We start from the raw sequence: 26,444 nt of genomic DNA, 5'->3' as shown, positions 1-26,444 counted from the left end.
ATACAGAAAGATAAAAGTTAGCAAAAGAAAGTAAAAAGGGGAAAAGAAAGTAGGCGTTGAGGAAAAGAGAAGAGAGGGACATACAAGTGAGAAAAGGAAGAAATGAAAAGGGGAAAAAGTAATTAAATGAAATATTTTTGTTGACAATTGGCCGGAGTTAAGAGAGCATATCTTCCGGATGGACGAGTATATCTAGATGCCATCGGACAACCGAGAGGAATTCCAGAAGAATTTAAAGCTAGGAATGAAATTAAGTCTGGATTAGAATCGATATTTATCTGGATAACTCCGAATAAGAACGCAGAATGGATTAATTACATTTATTACAACCAGCAACGTTTTAATTATTACACTAACGAGGCCTTTAGTGCAATAGGAGAACAATTACATGAGACATCTAGGATGGCCTGGCAGAATCGTCAGGCCCTCGATTTTCTCTTAGCCAGTAAAGGAGGCGTGTGTCATATGATAAAGGAGGAATGCTGTACTTATATACCTTTAAACACAGCCGAAGCAGGAAGCTTCACAAAAGCACTGTCGAAGATTCGTGAGTTGAGCAATGAAGTGACAGTAAATACTGAAAAGAACAGTATCTCTTTTGATTGGTTCTCGTCTACATTTGGGTACTGGGGTGGTATGTTAGCGAAGGGGGAGATTTTTGTACTAACTGTCGTAATAATTATGTGTTTGTTGTGTTTCTGTGCCATACCAATTCTTAAAAGAGGAATTCTTAAGACTTTTGGAGAACAAATGACAGTAGTGGCTAATACTAGGGTGGCAGAAGCTCAATGAGCACAGTTAGTGATTAAATATCCAAGCCTATTCCTTAGTGAGGAAGAACAGATGACTCAACTAAATTCAACGCCTTGAATTTTATCTGGCAACGTTAATAGTCAGTCTACATTATAATAAAAAATGGAGCATCTGCGGAAAGAGACACATATGATGATCTGGACTGAATACGATATCAATTAGCACTATTGTTAAACACGCAACACACTATATAGCACTAGGAATAACAGCAACAAATATATTGGTTTCTGATTGTGATTCTTTTGTTGGTATGTCACACTGCCGGGGAACAGGCTGCTGTCTGGGATGGTCAGGATGCATCGTCGCTTCCGGGTTTTTGGCTGCATGGAAACTGAGCGTGATGCCTGCTGGGATGAACACTCACTCCAACATCTGACTTCATGAGACCCGTTGACGAATACGACAGTGCATGGTCTTCAAATTGTTCACGGGGGTCAGGCCAAAGGCCAATGTGTACACTGTATCACTATCCAGTCATGCACTCATCTTGAAATGTATCGACGACTGTTACCAAAATTTGTTATCACTTATCAGTTCAATTATTCATTTACCTTTATCACGTACCGATCAACCGTCGACGGTCCACGTGTATAATCCAGTATGTACGGATAAAGATAAATGAAGGGGGGGTTAGTGCATGGGTCAGATGTTTGGAGTGTTGGGGGTTTTTGTAAATGAGACATGAACAATGAAAGTTAGAATGATCACAGCAGGCTGACCGCCAGAATTTTATTTTTATTTTCGATTCGCGTAAACTCTGTCCGTGTATTGATATCTATGATTTGTAATACTTTGCCACTACTCTGTATTGATTTTTCAATTTTAATTTCCATTCAAAGTGGGAGTATAAACTCCCAAAGGGGGGATATGTTGTGGTAAATACACTTGCATTTGTAGAATAGATTTGCTTACATGTAGAAATGTAGAATAGACGTGCATACATGTAGAAATTTAGAAAGACTTGCTTACAGTTGTGGGAAAAGGTCGGGTTGACATCGTTTTGAAGATACTCTTGGCAGACGATTAAGTTTCCTTGAAGATACTCTTGGCAGACGATTAAGTTTCCTTGAAGATAGCGTGCAAGGGACGGGACGCTCTGAACTTGATACGTGATACAGGACCGCCTTTTGGGGTGTACTCAATCGAAGCCTAATCGTCACTACCAGCTTTAAAAACATTGTCATGTTCCCAGCTCTCTGAGATCTTCATTGACGCATCAATAAAAGTTGTATCTCCCTCCCACGAGGCTGGCTCCTGTCCATTTTCCTTATCCACATATGAGAAGACTTTTCTCTCGATTATCGAACCTCCGATTTCTCCAACAGTAGTTTGTGGAATATAAAAGCAATTAAGGAAAACTGTAACGCACAGTTTCTTGGATTAAATCTAATAGGGCTGCCATAATATTGAAAACTTAATTTCTGGTCCTTCATCAAAAATAAAATTTAAAATACGTACGAATACAATCTTTGTTTGCCTGTTTGTTTAGATCAGGGTTCTTTGTAGTTCAATGTTTTTTTTGCACTGTAGTGGGTTTTACATAATTCACCCATGGAACCATTGTTCAGTTAGCGAGTTCCTAGGGGGACTCTTAATTCGGCCGGCTCAAGCCACTCTCGTGTTTTGTTTTGGATTGCAAGTTTAAATGTCATTAAAGCAGCTTTCGTTGGCACCTTTGTTTGACACTCCGCCTACGACTCCCGTCTCTGCCCACTACATTGGTGACCCCGACATTAGTCTCGTGGAAGTTTCCGAGGCCGTGCATAATACTGAGCATACCGACATGGCATACGCGCCCGTTCTCAAGCTCCCCGAGTTCTGGGAGTCATCGGCGGCAACATGGTTCGCACAAGCAGTACACACGGACCTCCATTAACTTCTGCCAATGACACCCCCATCCGCACATACGAGACACGGACAGTGGACGTGTGTTTTGGGGGTCAGCAATTTACATGGGACTTTGTCACTGCGGATATTGCTTTTCCTCTTCTTGGTGCAGATTTTCTGTGTGCCAATGGACTACTCGTCGATGTGAAAAATGGCCGCCTCGTTGACGCATTGAATTTCTCCTCTCTCGCGTGTGTCCGCGACGAAGGGATTTTTGAGGGTCTGTCCAGCTCTCTCTTGGACGGTGATATTTACCACCGGCTCCTCGCCGAGTTCCCCAGTCTGGCAAAGCCCACCTTCTCAGCCTCCACGACCAGACGTGGGGTTGAGCACCACATTGAAACCAAGGGGCCTCCGGTTCATGCCAGGGCCCGACGACTCAATCCAGACAGACTGGCAGCTGCTAAATCCGAATTTGCCAACATGGAACGTCTCGGCATCATTCGCCGATCAGACAGCCCCTGGGCCTCACTACTACACATGGTCCCGAAACCAGGCGGTGGCTGGCGCCCATGCGGGGACTATCGCCGCCTTAACGAGGCTACCACGCCCGACCGTTACCCAGTCCCACACATTCAAGATTTCTCTGCACACCTGGCAGGTAAACTTCTCTTTTCCAAGGTGGACCTAGTGCGGGGATACCATCAACTGCCAGTGCATCCCTCAGATATACCGAAGACGGCCGTGATAAATCCATTTGGGTTGTTTGAATTTCCCAGGATGCCGTTCGGACTGAAAAATGCCGCTCAGTCCTTCCAAAGGCTGATGGATTCAGTGCTCAAGGACATGCCTTTTGTGTTCGTCTACCTGGACGATGTCCTTGTTGCCAGCTCCTCAGAAGAGGAACACTTGGAGCACCACAGGGACCTCTTCACCAAGCTCAGTCAGCATGGCCTGATTTTAAATCCCGCAAAATGTGTTTTTGGCGTACCCTCCATCCACTTCCTTGGGCATCTCATCACCAAGGATGGGGCTTCCCCCCTACCGTCTAAGGTAGAGGCCGTCTCCACCTTTCCTCAGCCGCCAACAGCACGGGGCCTCAGGGAGTTTCTCGGCATGGTGACATTCTACCATAGGTTTATTCGCCGAGCCGCTGATGTCATGCGCCCACTCTGGGTGACCTATCCTTGAGGGCCTCGTAATCAAGCTGTTGGATGGACCGCTGAGAGGACCAAGGCATTCGAGGACACAAAAACCACACTGTGCCAGGCAGCCATGCTGGCTCACCCAGCCCCTGGAGCCCCAGTCGCACTCACTACAAACGCATCAGACCTTGCAGTGGGTGCTGTGTTCGAGCAGTGGGTTGACAATGCTTGGCAGCCACTCGCCTTTTTTAGTCGCCAGCTGGTCCCCAGAGAACGTAAATACAGTGCATTCGACAGAGAACTACTTGCCATCTGGTTGGCGATTCGCCACTTCCATTTCATCTTGGAGGGCCGTGAGTTCATCGTCTGTGTTGATCATAAGCCTTTTACGTTCTCCATGTCGAAGACGTCCGAAGCGTGGTGCGCCCGCCAGCAGCGCCAGCTGTCATTCTATCGGAATACACGACTGACATCAGGCACATTGCTGGGAAGTCCAACGTGGTTGCTGATTCCCTGTCCAGAGCAACCATCAGCGCTGTGCAATTGGGGCTTGATTATTCCAGTATCAGTGTGGACCAGGCTTCTGATAACGGCGTCCAAACGCTCAAGAGCTCAGACACTGGTTTGCGGCTGGAGGAGGTTGCGGTCGGAGACTCAGGGGCCAAGCTGTGTTGTGACCTCTCCATGGGTTGGCCTAGGCCGCTTGTCCCTGCTGGCTGGCGTCGGGCTGTTTTTGGGGCAATACACAGCCTGTCTCATCCTGGCACGAAAGCATCCATTCTGAAAGTAAACTATTATTTACCCAGAGTGATTTGTAGTTGTTTTCTGTCCAACAGTCACATAGTTCACACACAGTATCTCACATCATTATGAAATAAACCACCAAGGTGTTACTCAAAATGAAGACGCTTATTGAATAGTAATGCAGAAAAGCACTGGATGCAAATGTGGGTCTGACTTTCAGAGCCTGAAACATGGCGTTTGGGCAATTTATTCCATACAATTCTGTGTACGGTGGACCTGGGAACACTGAAGACACGTAACACCACACAATAGGACAGACCGTGGGCCAGCCAGTACACGTAGATCAGGACCTCCAGCCATGGTCCTGTTCCCTCTTCAGCAGCTCCTGCAGGGCCCACAGTACCTTCTTGCTCAACCTTAAGTCCTGAATGAGTTCTGACTCCACATCGAACCATAAGCACAGGATGGGAACATTCCTGTCCAACCTGTCCATGCTTATGGGATGGTCACTCTGGAACACAACAGATAAGATAAACAATTTGGACATAAATGTGGGCATAGAAAAGAAAAAGACAGCTTTTACTGTGAGGTATGCATCATGAAAAAATGTAGAAATGATCTTTTTTTTATATCCAATGACAACTCTTTTGAATTAAATTCCTTATGAACTAAGGTGTCAGGGTCCTACAGGGAAGTTTAGTGACGATCATGTCAGCTTAAGGGACAGGTGGACTGTGTTTGTTTACTTTTCATCCTGTCACACATCATATACCCGTACTATATGTCATAAAATGGCATTAAGATACTGATAAGTATGTTGTCATTTATGTCTACACAAACATAGGGTATTATATGTGAATGTGCGTTGTACGTTTACCCTTACTGTATTTGACCGAACGGGTCATTTTTTTTAAATGAGCGGACGTACCTTGTAAAGATGAATCAGTGCTACATAGCGCCGAAGCAGTCTTCAATATTGCGCATTTCTCCTCCGTTGATTGGGGACACGGAAAAGGTGATGAGCTTCCAGGCAATCGGTAACGTTAACGTTGCACGGACTCTCCTAATGCCACATCACAGGTTGAGACTCAAGTTATTTACATGTGACGTAGGCCAATACGTCACTGAGGTCTACAGCCAATTCGTATTACGGCCATCTACTGGACTGGGGTGGAACCTTGCAAGTCCCGTCCAATTTCTTAGGGGACAGTCTTCACTTTGCACTCCACTCACCGAGGGGACTTCCCTATGGAGGGACCTCACTGGAGGGTTCTCAGGGTCAAGTGAGAGGAATGGAATTGGGCCAAACACTAGATCCTAAATAACTAAGGAAAAACTATTTTGTTCTGAAATTGTGTGTAACGCATCATACTTGACATTCATAGTTAACCAATTACTGTAGTTTCACAACCATAAGGCGAAATTAAAAGTCTCACTTCAAATTGTAAGGCCCTATGGCGCAGTACATCCTGTCTTTCATGCAGAGTAGACCAGCTCAATGTCCCTAGGATTAGGCGGCCGCCCCTGACACTGGGAGGTCAGAGGTTTGAGCCTTGGCCGAGTCAATACAAATAGTATTTTGGGTGAAATCCGATTTCCTGTGAGATCGTTCACATTTTGAACTAAATGCAACTTCCATGACTTCTGTGACTTTTTAGCGTATCTTGTTTGATTACCATTATATCCCGCTTGCGCAGAAGCGGAGGAGTAAAATCACATGTGATGCATTCTCAGCAGGAGTGCTCATGGAACAGAGTTGTCCCATCAACTATGAACTAGAATGTTCTCCCTGTTTGCATCCGCAATGGTGTGTGGATTTTTACACTACGCGGCAGAAAATGTAAACCCGATAGCCGCGAGAGAATTGAAACATTTTTCAAGTCTGACAAGTTTTTCTTCTGCTGTATTTTCAAATACGCACACTTGGATGCTTGTCTTTGTTCTGCTGAAAAAAGAAAAGTCCCCCCTCGCGCAAATGTTACTAAAACGTGATCGTAACCTATTTTGGGGGGAACGTAATAGAATAGTAAAGCACAGAACATTTGCACCTTGTATGCGTGAGTGGAAACTTTTAATGCAAGCAAGGGGCCTATCATGCGGGTGCACCTTCTGTAGTCTTGAATACAGAAATAGAACCAGCTACCGAGAATGTGTCCCTTCACAGGGTGCGCGCTATGGTTGTGAAAACACGGTACAGACGCTTCCCTACTTACGAATATTCGAGTTACGGACAACGGTACATACAAAGATTTATTTCGGAATGTCGAAAAATATCCAGACATTGCTGTAAGTTAGATTGTGATTTGTGCACTTTTTTCCGAGTACAGGAACACGCTATTGTATTGCTTCTTTTCGCCGCTACCGACGTGTAGCGCTGCGAGAGCTCACCGAGCATTCACCCCAAAAAAGCGATTTGGATTCCTCTTTCCAGTTAGTGTAAACATCCTGTACTGTATCTCCAGCGCGCTAAGATCCTTGACATTTTTATTGTTTAATATCTCAGCATCCATTTAATGTGGTTGGTGTAAAGTGTAAAGAAGAGGCGAGCCATTTCATTTGAAATCAAAATGAAATAAGGAAGCTTGATGCGGTTGAGAAAATGGTTGATCGCTTCTTTTCGGCCACTTGTTACCACAGAAGAGGAAGTAGACTCTCCAAAACTCCAAACACGCTTAGTGGAATTATGACCAAAAAGTTCTATTTTGGTCTCATTTGACCACAAAACTTTCCCCCATGAATTCTCTGAATCATCCAAATGCAAACTTAAGACGGGCCTTGACATGTGCTGGTCGAAACAGGGGAGCCTTTCGTGCAATGCCTGATTTCAAACCATGACGTCTTAGCGTATTACCTACAGTAACTGTCGGAGTTTATAAAGATATAAACTCATTGCTGACAAAAGTATTCAAGTAGAGAAATGAAAAAGGTTAAAACAACTGCGCATGTAGTGAGCCCGGCCCACCAGCCATTTTGCTTGGCTGCCCAGGCCGTTCTGACCACATCCATTCTCAGTAGACGTATTTATTGAAAGGTCACGCATGCGCAGTAATATACAATGGAGTTGCGCATGCGTGGTACATTACAAACAATAGAAAACATTGAAAACGTATTACAAACAATGGAATTAGACTGAAAACATGGATCTTTGAAACGTGATTGTGTGTGTGTGTGTGTGTGTGTGTGTGTGTGTGTGTGTGATGATTAGTTGTATATTAAAAATAGAAAAACAAGTTAAACAAGTTAATTTCGTAGCATAGGAGTCTGAGAAATACACAACTAAAAATAGCTTACTTTACAGTAACCTTGAAAACGCTGGTCCCAGCTCTTTTCAGGTCATTGACCAACTCCGGTCGGGTAGTCTGGGTTGATTTTTTTCTTGTATTCTTTTATCTTACCCCACAAAAATGTTCCACTTCCACCAAAATCTACACAGCAGAAGTTTCAATGTAAGTTGATATTTAACAGGTAGCTCAATCACAGTATAAATTTGGTTTAGTGCCCATTAAGCAAAATAATGATGGCTTAGGGACATAATAATCACAATAAGAAAAACTCAGTCCTTTTTTAGAGTCTCTTTATGGCTGTCAGGAAAAGTTTTGCGGTGTTTTTCAGCAATTTGCTGCATAATTTGTGATATGACCACAGTATTCCTGAATCAGCACCACACCTCGTTCTGCAAGATCATTGACCACAATGATTGCCTTCCAAAGTTTGTTTGGGTCAAACAGAGTTGCGGGACACAACCGAATGTTTGATCTTACATTACACATAGTCCAGCGTTTTTCCGAATTGCTCAGTCCACAATTGAATGGATTTGGGAGACCACAATTGAATGGATTTGGGAGTACAGTCCATAAACATGCCCGATTAAAGTCGCCGTCGACGATAAAGCTCCGTTGGGGTAGTGCAAGCTGCTGTTTAGCAGCGGGCAGGAGATTTAGCGCTATGCTAACGTTAGCATCTGGTGAAACTGTTAGCGGTGGAAAGTATACAGCAAACACAAAGACCACAGTTAACTCTCCCGGTACATAGCTAGAAACTCCATATCGAGTGAGCAGTGTGTGTCAATGGTTCCGCTATTATTGTAGCGCGTAGTCTCCAACCCCTGTTTTTACCGGAGTCTTCGTCTCGTTCGAGCCGTTGATGTAATGCGGCGTCGGGAAAGCCAAGACTCCGTGATGGCAAAAAAAAAAAAGTCCTCCAATTCCGGACGTTGTTGGTGGCGATCTGCAGCTCAATTCACTCATTGTGGACGGATGGATCTGGCGTTGGTTGAACATGCTTGGGAGCGCTGGTCTGTGTGGTCGCCTTCTTAGCTTAGCTCAGCCTTTTCTCCGTCGTCGATCCAGGCCTTCACGTAGATCCTTAATGTGGAGACACACACGTCAAGAAGTGCTTGTTCTTCCCTTCTAGTCAAACGGAACTGGGATGGAAATATCCATATTTTGAAAGAATAAATCACTTTTGACATCCATCTGGCATGGTGCATGGCTCCTGGCACCATAAATCGTACACACCTAGCAGGTACGGCACCCAGAAAAATCATTACTCTTTCCAGTAATTCCCTTTAGTCATCACGTAGCTGTTGCTGCTCGAGGTAGGAATTTGCAAATTCAACAGTACTGCTTCGGATGTCCTGTGTTAACCTGACCACAGTTTAATTTCTTGCACTTGTATCATACCTATTGTGATCCAACAAGCACCAGTGAAAAACTGTACAAATGACAAGTTCCATTATATGATGTCGACATGCCAGAGAAAGCAATGGCCTTCCAAGATTTTGCTCCAGGAGGACACCAGCTCCAGTGAGCCGTCCAGTGTTTTAACTTGTGATATGCAAACACATCACTTTCAAATATTTTGAAATGTTCCAGTCCTCCAAGGCTTTATGGACAGCTCCTGCTTGAGCCTCACCAGTACCACTTGGTAATTTTGCAACAGTGAGAAGTTTAGATATTCCTTTTCCAGAGACTATCACAGGTAGACGATCAACTTTCTTATTGGTGATGAGGTCTTCTACCAGTTTTCCACCCCAGTGTACCACTAGCGGCACAGTGCAATCAAATGAAGCCTTCACTTCTCTTGCCTGTGTTGTTTTCTTATAGAATCATGATTTAATGAAAAATTTGTGATATCGTGCCCTAGGCTCTTAGCAGTTTCAGCAATTACAAATGTAGCTTTTCTATCAAACATCTTGGTGCGATCTAAAGCAACAGCTAATGCTGGCGTTACAACATTTTTCATGCCTCTGTTCCTCTTTGAGATACCAACACCTGATATGTCATGACTTGTTCCTGGTTTATCATCTTCCGAACTACTACTACTACATGATATTTGAACTGACTCATTCGCAATTCTTTGCTCAGCTTCAGATTCTAGGTGTGGTTTCAAGGTCCTTTCTTTTTTTTCTTCAAGTCTTTTTTCTTTCTCTACTAATTTTTTTTTTTCAATACATGTAATTGACCCCTTTTTTCCCTTTGCTCCTTGAGCCGACAAAAACTCTTGGTCTTCTGGAATTGTCATAATGTTGAGAGCATTAGCATGAGCAATGTCAAACAAGTCATCAAGTTCTTCTTTGAACTCACTTTCCTTGGCTTTTTGTGTTGCTGTTTGTCGTCCTTTGCTCTTTTTTAGCAAACGCCATGCTTGAAAATGTTTTCAGGTTTAGTCTGACAATTTTGTGGATCTCGAATTGCAATTCTTGCTTCATTCCAAAATGATGATATTTCTTCCACTGTCACTACAGAAGACGCTCTGATGGGATTGTGCAATTCCAAGTGATGATAAAGAACGAAAACAAAAGCCATGCGAACTGATGGTAGTTTGCTTCCAGTTAGTTCAGACACATGATTACCAATTAGACACACTTCTTTCTTTGATCTAGTTGAAACCATGTTTATCATGGGAAGGGGGGGGGTATTTTTAAGGGTTATTGTTCTATCTTCTTTATTCATTATCCATTATCCGTTATCGGTCAGTTCATAATACGCTACAAAGCCTAGGAGCCGGGACTCTTACTCTCATCCAAAAGGCCAAGCTAAGGTCCTAGCCTTAAAGCCTTACTGCGATCATTGCGAATGCACCGTTCTTCACAGATGGTGCGCAAATACAGAACATCAGTTGACTATAGAAATGATTGCCTGCAATATGGATGAACATTGAATAGGAAGTCTCGCCATTATGTTCCTTGACTAGTCATGGAGATATAACATCAATCTGTATCATGGTGTGACAAATGTATTTTGTGCAAGCTGTGTTCAGAAAGATTATGTAAGAAATGTTTGAATGTAGTGAATATTTACCTGATACTGATCTTTGAATGTCAATCACTTTTTGGAGGACAAAGAAGGTCTGCTGGCCTTGTCTTCTAAAGCAGGTCAAGGGAAATTATACTAGTCGAATCAGACCGATCTTGCTGAGCAATGACTTGTGGGAAATAATTGTTTGAGATATAAACTAACACATCTGTGGTTTACCCCAGCATCTGTAGAACTCCCATTTAAGAAAACTGATAGAAAACGCCAAACTTCTCAGCAATTGAGCTACCTCTAAAATGTATTTAATTAAAATCCAAGTGCACAGTGATTGTCCTTTTGTGTAACACAATTAGGGGGTAAGACAGTGACTTTTTGCTATTTAAAAAAAAGCTCAAAACTACGCCGGTATGTGTGTATTAAAATATGTGTGTGTGAATATGTATGCATACATACATATATATATACATATATATATATATATATATATATATATATATATATATATATTATATCCATGTGAAAGTGTACATATGGGATTGTGTGAGTTTATATACACGTAGGGTTGAATATGTTTAAAACAACCCCACGGCCCTCCGATAGGTGGGCTGGAAGAAGGGCCAAAAAGGACAGAACTCACACCGACTGGAATTAAATTGGACAAAGATTTGAGAATTCTGAGGAAATGCAGGTGTGAGTCAATAAGGGGTCTGTGAATCCACCAAGGAAAGATGAAGTGCCCATCAGGGAATAAGCAGAAACAGTGCACTACATCTGCAGGTCAGACACTGGGAACCAAAAGCCAGGTCTCAAACCACAGAGCAATAGGATCCTGTGCTGCTGAAGAAAGGCAGAAGGGGAAAGGGCAGATTGTGGAGGGCAGCCCCGGAGATTGGAACGAGGAACACACCCGGAACATTAACAAGCAACAACCAGCAAGCATTCAAAAGCAAGGAAAAGAAAGAACCGGGACGGAGGCAAGCCATCAGGTGCCCAAGAGACAATGACTCTATAGTCTGGGAGAAGTGGGACACTGACATAACTACTTTTGGAGCATTCTGTTTGTGGCCAGGTGAAGACAAAGCTTAACACCATGGGAGACATCCTGTACGAGGAATGCAGTAGCCATTTGGGGTGGTGGAAGAGAAGCGACAAGAAGCCCCCAAGCAGAAAAGGAGGAGAGAAAGAGAGATTGACAATTGATGTGGAGGCGGCGCTAACTCCAAAAGCAGTGGAGGAAGGCAAAGACAGGAAGAGAAAGAGGGCTTGAAGTCACTGTGGGAGGAGGTGAGGGGGAGCCTTGCCAGCTTGAGGAGAGCACAATGGATTCACCGCCGCGGAAAGAGGAAGGAGAAAGAGAGAATCAACTTTTTCAAGAACCCCTTTAAGCATGCAAAACAACTACTGGCAGACAAGAGGAGTGGAAAACTGGAGATCTCAAAGGCAGAGCTTGAGGAGCATATAAGGGAACAATTCAGCGACCCAGCAAAAGCCATCCTGCTGGGATCCCCCAGCAAGCCCCCCCAGTCATCTCCTTCAACACTGCTCCCCCCAAACTGAGCGATGTTCGGGAGGTGGTTTGGAAATCAAGAGCAGCCTCAGCCACCAGCCCGAATGGCATATCATACAAGCTGTACAAGTACTGCCCGGGGGGTCCTGAAAATCCTGTGGATACTCCTGCAGGTGGCATGGAAGAAGAACATCTTCCCTTCAGAGTGGCAGAGAGCAGTTACAATTTTCATCCCGAAGGAACAGAACTCTGACACGATCGGGCAATTCAGGAGCATTACACTTTTGAACGTGGAAGATCTTTTTTTTTCCATCATGGCCAAGAGGTTGACCAGCAACCTCAAAGAAACTGCTATATAGACACCAGCTGCCAGAAGGCCGGTGTCCCGGGATTTTCAGGGTGTGTGAAGCACTCGGCCATCATTTGGGAGCAAATACAAAGGGCAAGGAGAGAGAAGAGCGACCTCCATGTTGTGTGGCTGGATCTTGCCAATGCGTCCGGCTCCGTCCCGCACCAGCTGATCAGCTTCGCCTTGGACTTCTTCCACACGCCAGACTGCGTTAAAGGCATGGTGGCCATGTACTTTGCAGACTTGCATATGTGCTGTGCTCACCAGGACTTCACTACAGGATGGTAGCAGCTTGAAGTGGGCATAGCAATGGGATGTTCGATCTCTCCCATACTGTTCATCACAACCTTCAAAATATTCCGCATCGGGGCTAGGAAGATGGATGGGGAAGTGAAACTGCCATCTGGCCAAAAGCTACTACCGTTGCGGGGCTTTCTTGGATGATGTCACCACCATTCTTCGGACAGCAGCATGCATATCAAGAATGCTGAAGAGGATAGATGAGCTTGTAGGGCAAGAATGAAAATCAAGCCATCTAAGTCCTGAAGCCTGTCCCTAAGGAAACGTATCAGGGACGACCATACCATCTTCACTGCAGGGGGAGAGAAGATCCCGCTACTATCAAAGCAACCCATCTGTAGCCTGGGGCGCTCATACACAGCAGACCCCTCAGACAAGCAGGCGGCAGAAGCTGTGTAGAAACAGCTTGCGGATGGCCTAGCCAGGATCCATCAGAGCCAGCTCCCAGGCAAATACAAAGTATGGTGTTACCAGCACATACTATAGGTGATGTGGCCTCTGAAGGTGAGTGAAGTCCCCTCCTCACTGGCAAGCAAGCTGAACAGGCTGGCAAACTCTTGTATTAGGAAGTGGCTGGGGCTGCCAAGATTCCTCTTAGACTTGGGCCTATCCATTTGGAACATACTCCAACTGCCGCTGATGGAATAATTCCATTAGCCTTGGATACAGGAAGGAGAAGGACTGGATGGTTATAGATTTGAGAGAGTCCTCCGACCATTTTATTAGATCAGCGGGCACCAAAGTTCAGGAAGGAGGTGGAAGGCACAAGAAGAGGTTGACCAGGCAATCGGCAGGTTAAACACAAAAAAACAAAATTTTCAGCAGGGTCCAAGTAGGGCAAGCAGGTCTCGGTTGGAGCGACGTGCCCCTCTTCTGGTCAAAGGCTTACAGGCGGGAGAAGAAAGATGGTGGTGACGGAAGTGAATGAGGTCTGAGCAGGAACGCCATACCATCAAAGTGGTTTCCCAGAGCAGACAGGTAATCTGGACAACATGGGAAGGGAACAAGGGCAGGCCTTTTTCGTGACGCGACCTGTGGACAGGCTCATCAACCTCCTGCCTGCTCAGAGACCTTGGATGCACGGGAGCTAGCAACCGGAGAGCAAAATTAGAGCTGTCAGAAGAGGCGGAAAAGGGCAGCTTCTGGCTGTGGCTGTGGAGCAATGACAGGAGCTGGGGGCCTTCAAGCAACACCTAGGTCCTAGGGCATCAGTGGAGTTGCCAAGGAGACTTCCCAGCCATCACTCCGCCACCGGCAGATGTCCTGGGGTTAAAGGAGCGAAACATCAATGACCGGTGGTCCCCAGCTGAGGACCCAGTCAGGCCCGAGTGTTCAGGACACGAGAATTCCAAAGGCACCGGAGGAGGCACGTCAGGCAGAAATGCCTAACAGGAAAACAATCCTGAATTTCTATTTATTTGTATGCATGTATGTCGGTGTATATATGTACTTATATTTATATCTGTTTTGTTTCTGTAGAGGGGTGAGAGCTGGTAAACAATGCTTCTTCTTACTCCTTTCTGAATATGTTATTTGTTTTCCATTACTTCGTTTTGTGGTTTATGTATCTTCTTAATTTTTTTATTTCCCCCAATTTTTTGACAATTATCAGGAGGCCTTGCACTGCCTGTGATGCATATTCAGAATAAATAAATAGCAACAACAACAATAATCACATTAAATGGATGAGGATTTGTAGTTTGTTTCTATGTTCAGTCAAATTTAACATTTTAACATTTCATTCAATGAGGGGGAAGGGGACGGAACGGATTTAGTTGTGGGCGACTGATAGATCTTATTGTTTTATTGAACACAAAGATAGCCGTTCGGACGCTGAACATTTCACTTTTGTAAGACTTTGTATTGATATTGAAGTGCAAAAACAAATGTCGTAAAAAGCACATGGAAGTTAAAAATGATTTTTTTTCTGAAAATTAAATTTTACTTGGAAAAAAACACTTGTTGCGATTAATGGGTAGAGTTTTGAGTTTCAACATGTATTTTTACATGTACAAAACATTGTACTTGTCACTCTGTTTTTTTCCATTAAGTATGTGCTTCAGAAAATAATTGACACGACCCCTTTTTCAACAGCCTCACATCACAACAAACTCTACATTAAAGAGGGAAAGATTTTTTTTTAAGAGATTGGTAATGGTAAGTTAGTTAACAATATAATGGATACATATTACAATATAATAGAAGTTTTTTTAAAAAGGAATATATTTTATATATGAATGATGCTTAAGAATTCATCCATTTTATCTTTTTTATGAGGCGGTGGAAAAATATAACATTAACTATTCATCACATTCACATGCTGTAATATTTTCTTCTTTTCGATCTGCAAGTTGCCTACCTCGTAACAACCCCAAATTATTTAGGGATAACTGAGTCTAGTTGTGATTGTCAGGTTCCATCGTATTGACGTCAAATCAATTTTTACACTTACATTGTGGGATTAATAATAATTTACAAGCAAATTAAGGGTTTGGGTATGGCCACAAAGGAGCAGTATTAATTAACTTTCTTATCACAGTATGTTGTGACTTCCAACCACACAAAATGTTCAGTGGCATCAAACCTATCCATATACAGTGGAACCTCGGTTCTCGACCATAATCCGTTCCAGAACCCTGTTCGAAAACCGATTTGTTCGATCACTGAAAATCGTTTTTCCCATTAAAAGTAATGTAAAATCGTTTTAATCCGTTCCAACACCCTAAATGTTTACAATGAACGTAAACATGAAGCTAACCCAGGCTAATCGTACGTTCGCGTTAGCGTAATCTTCCGTACGAAAGATTACGCCAGCTGATGACCCAGTCACCAGCTGGCGTTCGCTAACATGAACGTGTAAAAATAAAAAAATAAGGTCGTTTATACGTCATTTAGCACCCAGGTCTCCACAAAAAGTGGTGAGCGGTTAAAGGATAAAGAAAAGAATTATGAATAGGATTTCTTACCTTTGTGGTGGTCTGCAGAAGCCATGCTCTATTCCCTTGAAAAAAGGGAAACTCGCACACCTTCTTCATTTTGCTATTATTTATTTCTTAAATGCAATAGTTGTACGCACTACTCTTCTTTTTTCACCTGTAGCAACTTTGCTGCTTGCACCGACCTTCTTCGGAGGCATAATTAGGGGCTAAAACACTCCGTTCACCGATGTTAAAAGCGAAAGCAAAAAGAAGTGCGTGCGCACGTCATAACAGTTCTTCACGAGGGGTGGGGGCAATCTACACAATCTACACCCATACGCCGCTCAGCATCGCACCCAAGCATACCGGCATTCGAACTCCGATTTTTTGAACGAAAATTGAATCAAGAATTGCTCAAAATTTTTGGTCGAGAACCGATTTGTTTGAACTGAGAGGCGTTCGAAAACCGAGGTTCCACTGTACATAGTTTTCCCTTACCCTCATGCAGACACGCAACACATAAAATTTGTCCTTTGTAACATAATCTAAATTAAACAACATAGTATAACTAGAACAATTATAATAATCAAAATAAAAAGTCAGTGAGACTGAAGTTCCAGCTAGCTGGAAGTGTAAGTGCGTGCGTGTGTGTAAGATATATATACATGGAACATATGTATATGTGGTGTATAATCAATGTTCTCGTTTGCTCGCGTCCTTGCGTCCTACACGCATCGTTTTTGCTGGGGACGCATTGTGTCAAATCAACGTACGTCCCGGGACGCAACTTTTTTGACACAAAATTGTCATTATTACCCGATACTTTTTTTTAACAAAGATTTACCGCACTCAACCTTTCGTCGGGCAGATACGCCATTGTTGTTTTGGTCTCACGGTTCGAGTTTTCGTCTGCTCGCCGATCTCGGAAAACAAGATTACGTCATTGTTGTGGTGGAAGTCCGTCTCTTTTTAGAGAACCGGCTTTTTCGGCTCAACTCATTAAAGACAGCCGGCTCTCAAACGGCTCACTTGCTTTGATGCATTATATTACGAATTATGACGTTGCATAAATAAGTTAAGAAAAAAAGGAAGTATAAAAGGACAAAATTTAAAAAAAAGACAGGCTTGTGGTTATCCCTTTAATCAGGATATTACCAACAATAATTTAATGCAGAAAATGAAATAATAATTTGAATAAAAAATTGTATTATTCTACTTAATTATATTTGCATGTATTTTTTCCTTCTACAGAGAACGTCCATGCTATTCTGTAAGCTTATTTCAATAATAAATCTCATTCATGTCAAGTAACTCAGTGTCTCACAAAAAAATGTTCATTAACAGTATATAATATAAGGAAACACATGAACAATATAACATGTTAAACTACATAAACACGTTTGAAAAAAAATATGGTGTAAGATTCTTTTGTATTTTGTAAGGGAAAATATGACAGTTTGTAAGTGCATGGAGCCGTGGAGGTTGACAGGTATGAGTATGCCTCCAAAAAAACAGTATTAGGTGAAAATCAACACAAAATTGGTAATTTCTTCAGTGTCAGTAATAAGTCGAAACATAATGCAGAAAGTGATTACAACGGCAATAATTCCGGCAGGAAAAAGCGGCAGATAAATTCTTGGGAAGATCGCGGAGGCAAGGAAAACTAGTGTGTTGAAGCCAACGATTCGATGAAAGAAAATAAACAAAATATAGATTAATATAATTATTTCAGGAATATTATTTTGTAAAATGTAAAATATTGTTGTGAACTGAAAAATCTTGAAGTGATAACTGATTTGTATTACCAATAAACTGTGATGATTAAAACTGAATGAATATATAGATTTATATTATATGTTTGTCGCAGATTTACAATTTCAACCTCGATAACACTAAATTTTGGGGACCCATAGATCTCTGTTGGGACCCATAGATTTTTGAGCATGCGAGTCCCGGGGACCCATCACTTTTCAGAGGTAAAATGAACACTGTGTATATGTGTACATATATTGGATGCTATAGTCTACATGCTACACCGATCCCTCTCTCACCTGGACAGGGGCAAGGGTGCTGTGAGGATTACATTTTTAAGACTTCTCTAGTGCCTTCAACACCATACAGTCTCTGCTACTTAGTGGTAAACTGACAGAGATGGGGGTAAGCTCACACCTTGTTGCATGGATTACGGACTACCTGACAAACAGACCCCAGTATGTGAAACAGGGGGGCTGTACATCGGACACTGTGGTCAGCAGCACAGGATCGCCGCAGGGGACCGAGCTATCGCCGTTCCTATTCACCCTGTATGCGTCGGACTTTCAGTACAACTCTGAGTCTTGCCACGTGCAGAAGTTTGCTGATAACACTGCTATCGTGGGATGTATCAGAAGTGGGCTGGAGGAGGCGTAAAGGAAATTGATTCAGGACTTTGTCCAATAGAGCGACGCTAACCACCTGCACCTGAACACCACCAAGACCAGGGAGATGGTGGTGGACTTCAGGAGAACTAGAACTCATCCTGTTCCTTTAACTATAGAAGGAGAATGTGTAGAATTTGTCCAGACTTACAAATACCTGGGTCTGCAGCTGGACAATTAACTGGACTGGACTGCCAACACAGAAGTTCTATGCAGGAAAGGTCAAAGCCGACTGTACTTCCTCAGAAGGCTGGCGTCCTACAACATCTGCAAAAAGCTCCTGCAAATGTTCTATGAGACTGTTGTGGCAAGCGCCCTCTTCTATGTGGCAGCGTGTTGGGGAGGCAGCGCCAAGAAGAAGGATGCCTCTCGTCCTAATAAACCTGGTGAGGAAAGCGGGCTCTGTTGTGGGCACAGAGCTGGACAGCCTGACAACTGTAGCTGAGAGACGGGCACTGAAAAAGCTGCGGTCAATCATGGACAATTCATCACATCCACTACACAGCATCATCTCCAAACGGAAGAGCACCTTCAGTGACAGACTGTTGTCACAGTCTTGTTCCACGGACAGACTGAGGAGATCATTTCTTCCTCATGCCATGAGGCTCCTTAACTCCACCCGGGGGAGTAAAAGCCCACATCAAACCACACCCATACATTTGCATATTACCCTATTTTTAGTACAGTGTGTATTTTATGTAGCACTATTTAAATACTCTATATCAGGGGTCTCAGACTTGCGGCCCCCGGGCCAACTGCGGCCCCCAGGACGATAATTTGCGGTCCGTCTTAATATGAAAGTTATTAATGTTAGTGCAGCCCGCAAAAGTGATATGAATGACACTTGTTGTGTGCGGAGCTGAATGAACCAATCACGGTTAAGTATATGGGTCTGGTGGGCGGGACATCAGCCGGACTGTCCGGTGCCCCGGTCAAACTCAAACTTAACAGTAAAGCCGGGTATAGACTGTGCGATTTTTTTCAGTCGCGGCAAAGGCTACAGCTCACACTGTACGAGTGAATCGCTCAGAAAACGCGTGGTTAATAATAAACGGCGCGGGCTTTCCTGTCTTTTTCTCTGTGTTTGAGAGCATGACAGCTCCTGCTGTCACAGCTCCGGACCAATACAGAAAGTAGCCACATTTTGCTGAGGCGCATGCGCAGAGTTAAACCCGCGAATTTAAACCCAAGACTGACTGCGGTTGAAGTGGAAAAAACATATTACAGAGCCCCAAACATGTCTTTTTCAAAGCCTGCAGTGGAGAGAAAGGTCGGTGATGAGCACAGACAATTTCAGGAAAAGTGCGAAGTGCAATATTTCTTTGTTGAGCACAGGGGCGCCCTAACATGTCATGTCATTGACTTGCAGTGCAACTCTGCACTCAAAGCTAGGTTCAGGGAGGTGAGTGGAGAAGCAGACAAGCTTGGGCAATTTTTGAGAGAGTTGACACCCAGCTTTCCTGAACTTTCCCGAGTGTTCAAGCGGACCATGTACCTTTTTAGAAGCACATACTTGTGTGAGAAGCTCTTCTTCACCTTGAACTTCAATGAGTTAAGGTCCAGACTTACTGACGAGCACCTTCAAGCCCTACTGAGGGTCTCCACTGCTTCCTCCCTCAAGCCAAATGTGGCTCGGCTATGTGAGAAGAAGCGCTGCCAGGTCTCTAGCAGCAAGAAGTAGGCAAGAGAAGCCTTATTTAGAACAGTTCAGGTTTAATGTTATATTCATGTTCAGAAAGTTTAAGGTTTAATAATCGTCTGTATCTGCTGTATGATCATTTTCGTTTATTTTTTACTTATTATTTTGTGATAAATGAAAAAAGGTATTTGAGAACATTGGAATGTTTTATCAGCACTTTTCTTGTGGAATCCTGATGCTCATCCAGGATCTGCCTCCAGTGGCCCCGAGGTCATTTGAGTTTGAGACCCCTGCTCTATATCAACACGTTACATTGGGTATTTATGTATTATATTCCCTTTCCCTTATTGTTTTATTTTCAACACAAGGATACTGCTGGAAGTGTGAATTTTCCTACGGGGATGTATAAAGTATTTTTCTATACACATATATACACATATGTATATATACACACACATATGTATATATATATATATATATATATATATATATATATATATATATTTCAGGCACTACTCAGCAATGTGAACAAGTACAAATTACAGCAAATGATTTAAGAGGAGACAATTGGAGAATTAACACGTTGCTGCACTCTGGTTCCTGTGTCTCTGTAGGATCCCTGTCTATATCTTTCTCTCTTCTCCCAACCTTACCTCATTTGGTCACTCACTTCTTGGTTAAATTTTTCTCCTCACAGCTGTGGTCACTTGTCCTGATTTATCTCCTATCAAGATCCTCCCTGGTCACTATTGAAACATTCTGTCCACTCCATTACATGCTAATTTGTTGTCTTATATGTCACAATCTAGGGTACCGAACTCTTCTTCGACCGTTTGGATGACGAGTATCACCTGACATTTTGGACTGTCACCCTTGCTGTTTGGATTTACTGGAACACCGACCCCTTGCCTGCATCTTGGACCACGGCTGTTGGGTCACTACCTGACTTCCATATACAAAACCCTGCCCGAATAAAAGATTACCATTTGTTTTGCTCATCAGTGTTTCTCCACTTTGCTTCAGCACCACCCCGAGAGGGTTCCTGACAAAAAATGGTGTTCCATGCAACCTGAATAAATACATGTACATTAAGGTAAAAAAAAGAGAGAGAGGTTTAATTGAATTTAAAAAAAAAAGTACTCTACAATTCTGTCAAAAGCCCAGAGCAATTTGTAGTTGTGCTTTTTTAACACATATTTCTTCTCGTGCATTTTTGCAACCCCCCTAAAAAAAACGTAACAGGCTTTTCAAAACCACAAAATATATATACAAGAAGCACAGAATGTTGTTCATTATGTAACAGGTTGCAGCCTACATCTTTAATGCACATTAAATTGCAGGTTAAATCAATTCAACACTCTTTTCAGGTCAATCTTTCCTCTTATGCTAGTTCAGGTGCTAAAAACCTTTCAGTCAAAGTTGGATTTAGAGTTTGCCTTATTTTGGACATCCGGTGAGCTATTTAAGGACAAGTAGGCATTAATTGGTCGTTTTTGTACTAACTGTTTAAAAAATCTGTCCAAAACTTTCAACTTTCCTGTAAGTGTATTCTTCAGAAAGCAAAGGAGAAACAATTGTCAATGTCGACACATCATAATATCATACAACAACCACATTGGGACACTGGGGATTGTGAACAGTTCAAATACACAGGAGACATCTAAATGACAGTGGGGTAGTTGTCTGAAAATATGAAAAAGAGATCATTTATCATCAAATTCATAAATTAGTCAAAAAAGTATACTAGACCACATTTGGACTTAGCTAGTCTCTCTGTCAGAATGTGTGAGTCAATGCTATTGTTACTTTTTGAAGAAAGGGAGAATTTTCTTCTTCTTCTTTTTTTTTGAGATTTGCTGAATAGCTCTCTTCCAACTCTCTCCTGTACCCCACCTCCTATAATTGTGCCACTGAGAGTCACTGAAAGTATTTTTCTTGTGATTGCTTTTATATGTACCCGTGTAACAGCACACTTTTACCTAACTGTAGTACATCATAGCTAAATAACAAGTGTTATTCACACTAGCAACAAACACTTCCGATAAACTGTTTCCTTAGAGTTTTAGACTGTCAAATGGGATATTTTCCACCTTTGAAGATGTTTTTATCTTTTCTCATCTTTACGACCTTCAAAGCTTTCTTCACCCCTCCACTGATTCATCCCAATCTTCTTTTTTCTGTTTGATTTGTTAATCCTCCGTTTCTGGTAGTCTGTGCTTTATGTTCCTGAAAGGATGAAAAAGAACTGTTATATAAAGTTGCAATTCGTCTACACCGTGCAGCGCATTAAAAGAAAATAAAGACTCATATGCAAAGAGCAATCACAAGGGTGAAGACAGGTGCTTGAAATCCCTCAAAATGCTGGAATTTTAATGTTGTGTTTTCAATGTCAAGAAAGTGCTTAAAATTCCGGGTGAAGTTCATAAATATGCTTAAAATTATTTCCATTGCCTGATTCCTGGCAGTCCGACTCTATAAAACACGCTTTTAAATAAAGATTTTTTTTTAAGTGTGTGGAAATGATCGAGTTTTCATTTGAAGCGTTACTGCCCCCTACTGTTACCTCCAAGAGGAAGTGTTTATACTAATCATGGAAAAGGTCCCTTTTTCAAGAAGTGGCTCTTTCAGCTTGGTTGGCTCCAAAAAGGCTCCTTTTTTTTTCGTATGCCCCAAATTATTTTGTATCAAGTAATTCCATGTGTTTTGCAGGGGACGAAAAACACATGACATGTAGACCAATGTTACACACTGAACAGATTTAAAGTTGAACAACAGAAAATCCCTTAAAATGTAAAGCAATAAAATATAAATCAAAAACTCTTTATTGCTATAAATGAATGATAAAATGCCAAAAATTACTATTTCGAATTCTATTTTAACCAATTTAGACACAGATATCTGGAAAAACACACAAAACATGTACACGTACATTAAAATAAGTAAAACAAAAAGCAAAAGATCAGCAATCTCTAAGATTGAAAGATTGAGTGCACTCTGCTTTGGAGCAATCAATATCATTAAAATGAGTACAGATTTGGCTCATTATTTCTGCTTATACACACAGTACTTTCTTTTTTTTTGGGCCTCTGTATTGAACTCAATTATTACCCAACACCTTTAGAGCCTTTTCCCTGTTTGTAAACAAGTGTGACATAGCCTAGGAGCATGTGCATTGTTGAAGCACAACGGCAGAATTCATGTCAGTCTATAGCAGTCCATTGACACATAAAACATCGTACATCATAGATATAGGAACAAAATATGTGCTAGCACTAAAAAAGCGATTTCTTTTTGTCATAAAGCCAACAAACACAAAAACATTCTTTTGATCGGCGCTTGATTTCTTCCTTTTAAATGTACTGAAAAATTGGCTTTGAAAGTGCTTGAATTTGGCCATGATGAAGGTGTACAAACCCTCTCTAGAGACCACACTAAAATAATGTTTTTGGACCACATTATGCACAAGGCACGGAGAAGGAGATCTCATACAAAAAACTCTCACAACTCTATGATTAAATGCCCCATTAAATGTCTATCAAGGTTGAAATTATGTAAACATTTTTTCATGATCAGTAAGGGAAAATAAGTTGGTTGAAGCTTATTTACATTTCGCAAGTAGTGGTTGTGATTATCATTCAGCCAAAATTAGTGACTTACCCTACATATTATTATTATTAAACACATTTATTCACAAACAATGGGGGAAAGTATTTCTATGTTTGGCATTGACTAAACTGGCTTATCTTAACAGTTGGGTGAAGGCATTTTTACACCTGAACCAACTCAAAAATCAACTGGGAACTATTCAAATATATTTTTGCCCTAATTGTCATACTGGTGTGTAAAAAGTAAAAAATAACCTAAAACCAGTTGTCGCTTACGACTCGGGGTGAGGCTTCAAAACCCAAATTTATTTGGAGAGACACACCTTGTTTAGAATTTATTTTTCCTGGTACCAACTCATTCAGTCTGCATGCTAGGGGTCAGCACGTTTACTCATTAATTGCCTTCTGGAGGCCAGAGAGAGCATTTGGCTTGCAATTATTTTTAAAACATTATACATTATGATAGTATTGACATAGGGATTCACTTCTTTTTTGACATACTCAAGTTTATGGCAGGCCGCATTAAATCGTCAAAGAGGCAAGATCCGGCAAGTGAGTCGTATGTTTGACATGCCTGAGTTAGTCCTTTCATTTTCCAAATGATCATACATGTATATGCATTCAAACCAGCTGTTTATTTGTGAACATAAGCTTGTTTTGCTGTTGCACAGAAAAGTGCGTACAGAAACGAATGATACAATTTACTTACTAGAAAAAGACACATTAGTATTGGTTATTCTTCCAGGACATTTCCATTGTATTTTCTGCACCACAGCAAAAATGTCACAGTTCTATCCACCCATGCCGCACAATTTTGGTGCAAAGAGGAAACAAGCACAGTACTTTATTGATGATAGTTTTTTTTTTGGTTTGAACAAATTTATTGACACTAAAAACAGAAAACAATCATGACAATCTCAACAGCAATTAAGCACATTCACAATATTATATTCCAATATTACGTTTTTAACAGCAAACACAAAGTGAGGTTTGAACAAACCTTCTCGAAAATCAAACATATTCACAATTTCATTATATAACATCTTTGTTATTGTCAATAGATCCGTCCAGGCCAAAGTCGATTGTCCTCGGTCTGAACAAATCCACTGACACCAACAGCAGCAAAACAGCCATCAAGCATATTCACAATTTTTTTATATTTGACAATATGACGTGACGATATGACGTTTTAACATTTTTTCCTGACATTTCCAACATCAATTAAACAATTTCAGAGTTATTTTCTTTTAACAGTAGTTAACCAGCGTGTAAAAGGCAATACTATTGTGCAAGGGCATAGCTCTGCCATCCCACCCTCCCAAGCAGCATTCTTCCAGTCCTCTGTGTGGGTCCTTTCCCTTCTGCGTGGGTCCTCTCCCTTCTGGGTTCCACAACCCAGGCCGTTGCTGCAGGGACTCCCACAGCGTAGCTCCGGCTCCCCCCTCCGGGTGGGTACAGACGAGTCTTCTTTATGGCTGCGTCCTAGGCCCGCCGCTCGCAGATTGTATGGTATCTGCAGCCATTTGGAGCACAGCCACGGGGGGGGTCTGCCTGCACCTCCATACCAGCAGGTTTCTGGAGGTCCAGATGGCGTCCTTGATGGCGGCGAGAGTGATAGTGAGTGACATGAAATCATCCCTTAACTAATGTCAAATGTTAAACGTGATAAAATATGTCTATTTGCATGTTTGCCCCACCCCCTAAATCGGATTTCTGTCCCAGTCAGACAACTTCACCTATGTAAATGAAGTCAATTACTTTAATTATATGTCTTTTCTTTAGTGATGCTATAAACATCCATCCATTATCCGCACCGCTTATCCTCTGTAAGGTCGCGGGGGTGCTGGAGCCCATCCCAGCTATCTTCGGGCAGTGGGCAGGGGACACCCTGAACTGGATTCCAGCCAGTCGCAGGGCACACAGGGACAGACAATTTGCTTGGTCATTCACAACTAGGGACAATTTGGACCGGCCAATTTACCAGAAATGCATGTTTTTGGAATGTGGGAGGAAACCGGAGTGCCCAGAGGAAACCCACGCAAGCACAGGTAGAACATGCCAACTCGGCACAGCAGGTTTGATCTCATGACCTCAGAACTGCGCCGCACACGCGCTAACCACTGCTCCGCCGTGCTGCCCCATACTATAAACATCAAGATTCTATTCTGTATATAAAATCCCACAACCACTAGTGAAAACAAAGTTGTGATTACAAAGAATAAATAAAAGAATGAGTATCTGTTTATGTGTGTTTGAGTTGGTATGTTTTTTGCTATTGCAACATACAGTATAGAAAATAACATTTGTTATAGTTCTACTTAAAGAATTCCCATTTTTAATTTTGACAGTTTTAGTAAATTTAATATGTAAAACAGTTTGGGTTAAAAAATGGATGAAACTTATTTTTCTCAGGATTTGCTGTGCCCTTGTTGAAAAATATATATTTGCTTTGAAAATAAGGCTTGTTTAAAAGTGATAAAAAGCTTCCTTATATTGGCTAAAAGCGACCCCAAAAACTGGGATTAATTCAAAGGTTATGTTAGACTCTTTTGTGGCTGCCAAATTCTTGTTTATTTTCTGGTCTCACAAGGTCAAGCTTAAGACATGTGCCATGTATTCCACGGGCCTGCTAGTGCCGCGCTAAATCTAGTTAGTTCTAAGTATGTTAATATTTCGCACAAAAACGCACAGCTGCCAACTTTCTGTCTTCTAATACTTTCTAATAGTTCCGGTATCACTGTTACTTTTACCTTCCATACTTTCTCTAGTATTTCTCTCTGTCCTTGGTACTCTACATGATCCAATATTTATCAAGCTATATTTTGGGAATGGAACATATACTACAACTGCAGTTTGACAATGTTTACTGTTACTATTATCATATGTCTTGTCCAGAAAAAACAAGACAACAAGTTAAGTCAAG

General features: G+C 42.1%; 2 protein-coding genes across 14 annotated transcripts in view; one reads left to right on the top strand and one right to left on the bottom strand.

Moving 5' to 3' along the window:
- Positions 1–22,391, top strand: part of rbfox1 (RNA binding fox-1 homolog 1) — a 190,996-nt gene extending 168,605 nt beyond the window's left edge. For 8 of the 10 annotated variants that reach the window (XM_088333310.1, XM_088333514.1, XM_088333259.1 and 5 more), the window contains one exon: positions 20,726–22,391. In XM_088333310.1, the coding sequence (XP_088189436.1) occupies positions 20,726–20,962 (237 nt within the window). In that variant the 3' untranslated portion in view covers positions 20,963–22,391. The remainder of the gene's footprint in view (positions 1–20,725) is intronic. The other 2 variants (XR_015850324.1, XM_088334257.1) reach the window with 2 other exon arrangements.
- LOC148373206 (junction plakoglobin a-like) overlaps positions 21,011–26,444 on the bottom strand; it is a 109,460-nt gene continuing 104,026 nt past the window's right edge. For 3 of the 4 annotated variants that reach the window (XM_088333105.1, XM_088333078.1, XM_088333149.1), the window contains one exon: positions 21,011–22,142. The gene's annotated coding sequence lies outside the window, so the exon portion shown is untranslated. Of the gene's footprint in view, positions 22,143–24,271; positions 25,117–26,444 lie in introns of those variants that run through there. The other variant, XM_088333087.1, reaches the window with a different exon arrangement.

The sequence above is a fragment of the Urocampus carinirostris genome, chromosome 1 (assembly GCF_059441175.1).
Source record: "Urocampus carinirostris isolate Australia breed hairy pipefish chromosome 1, RoL_Ucar_1.0, whole genome shotgun sequence".
Taxonomy (NCBI): Eukaryota; Metazoa; Chordata; class Actinopteri; order Syngnathiformes; family Syngnathidae; genus Urocampus; species Urocampus carinirostris.
This window is presented reverse-complemented; position numbering and strand designations above follow the sequence as displayed.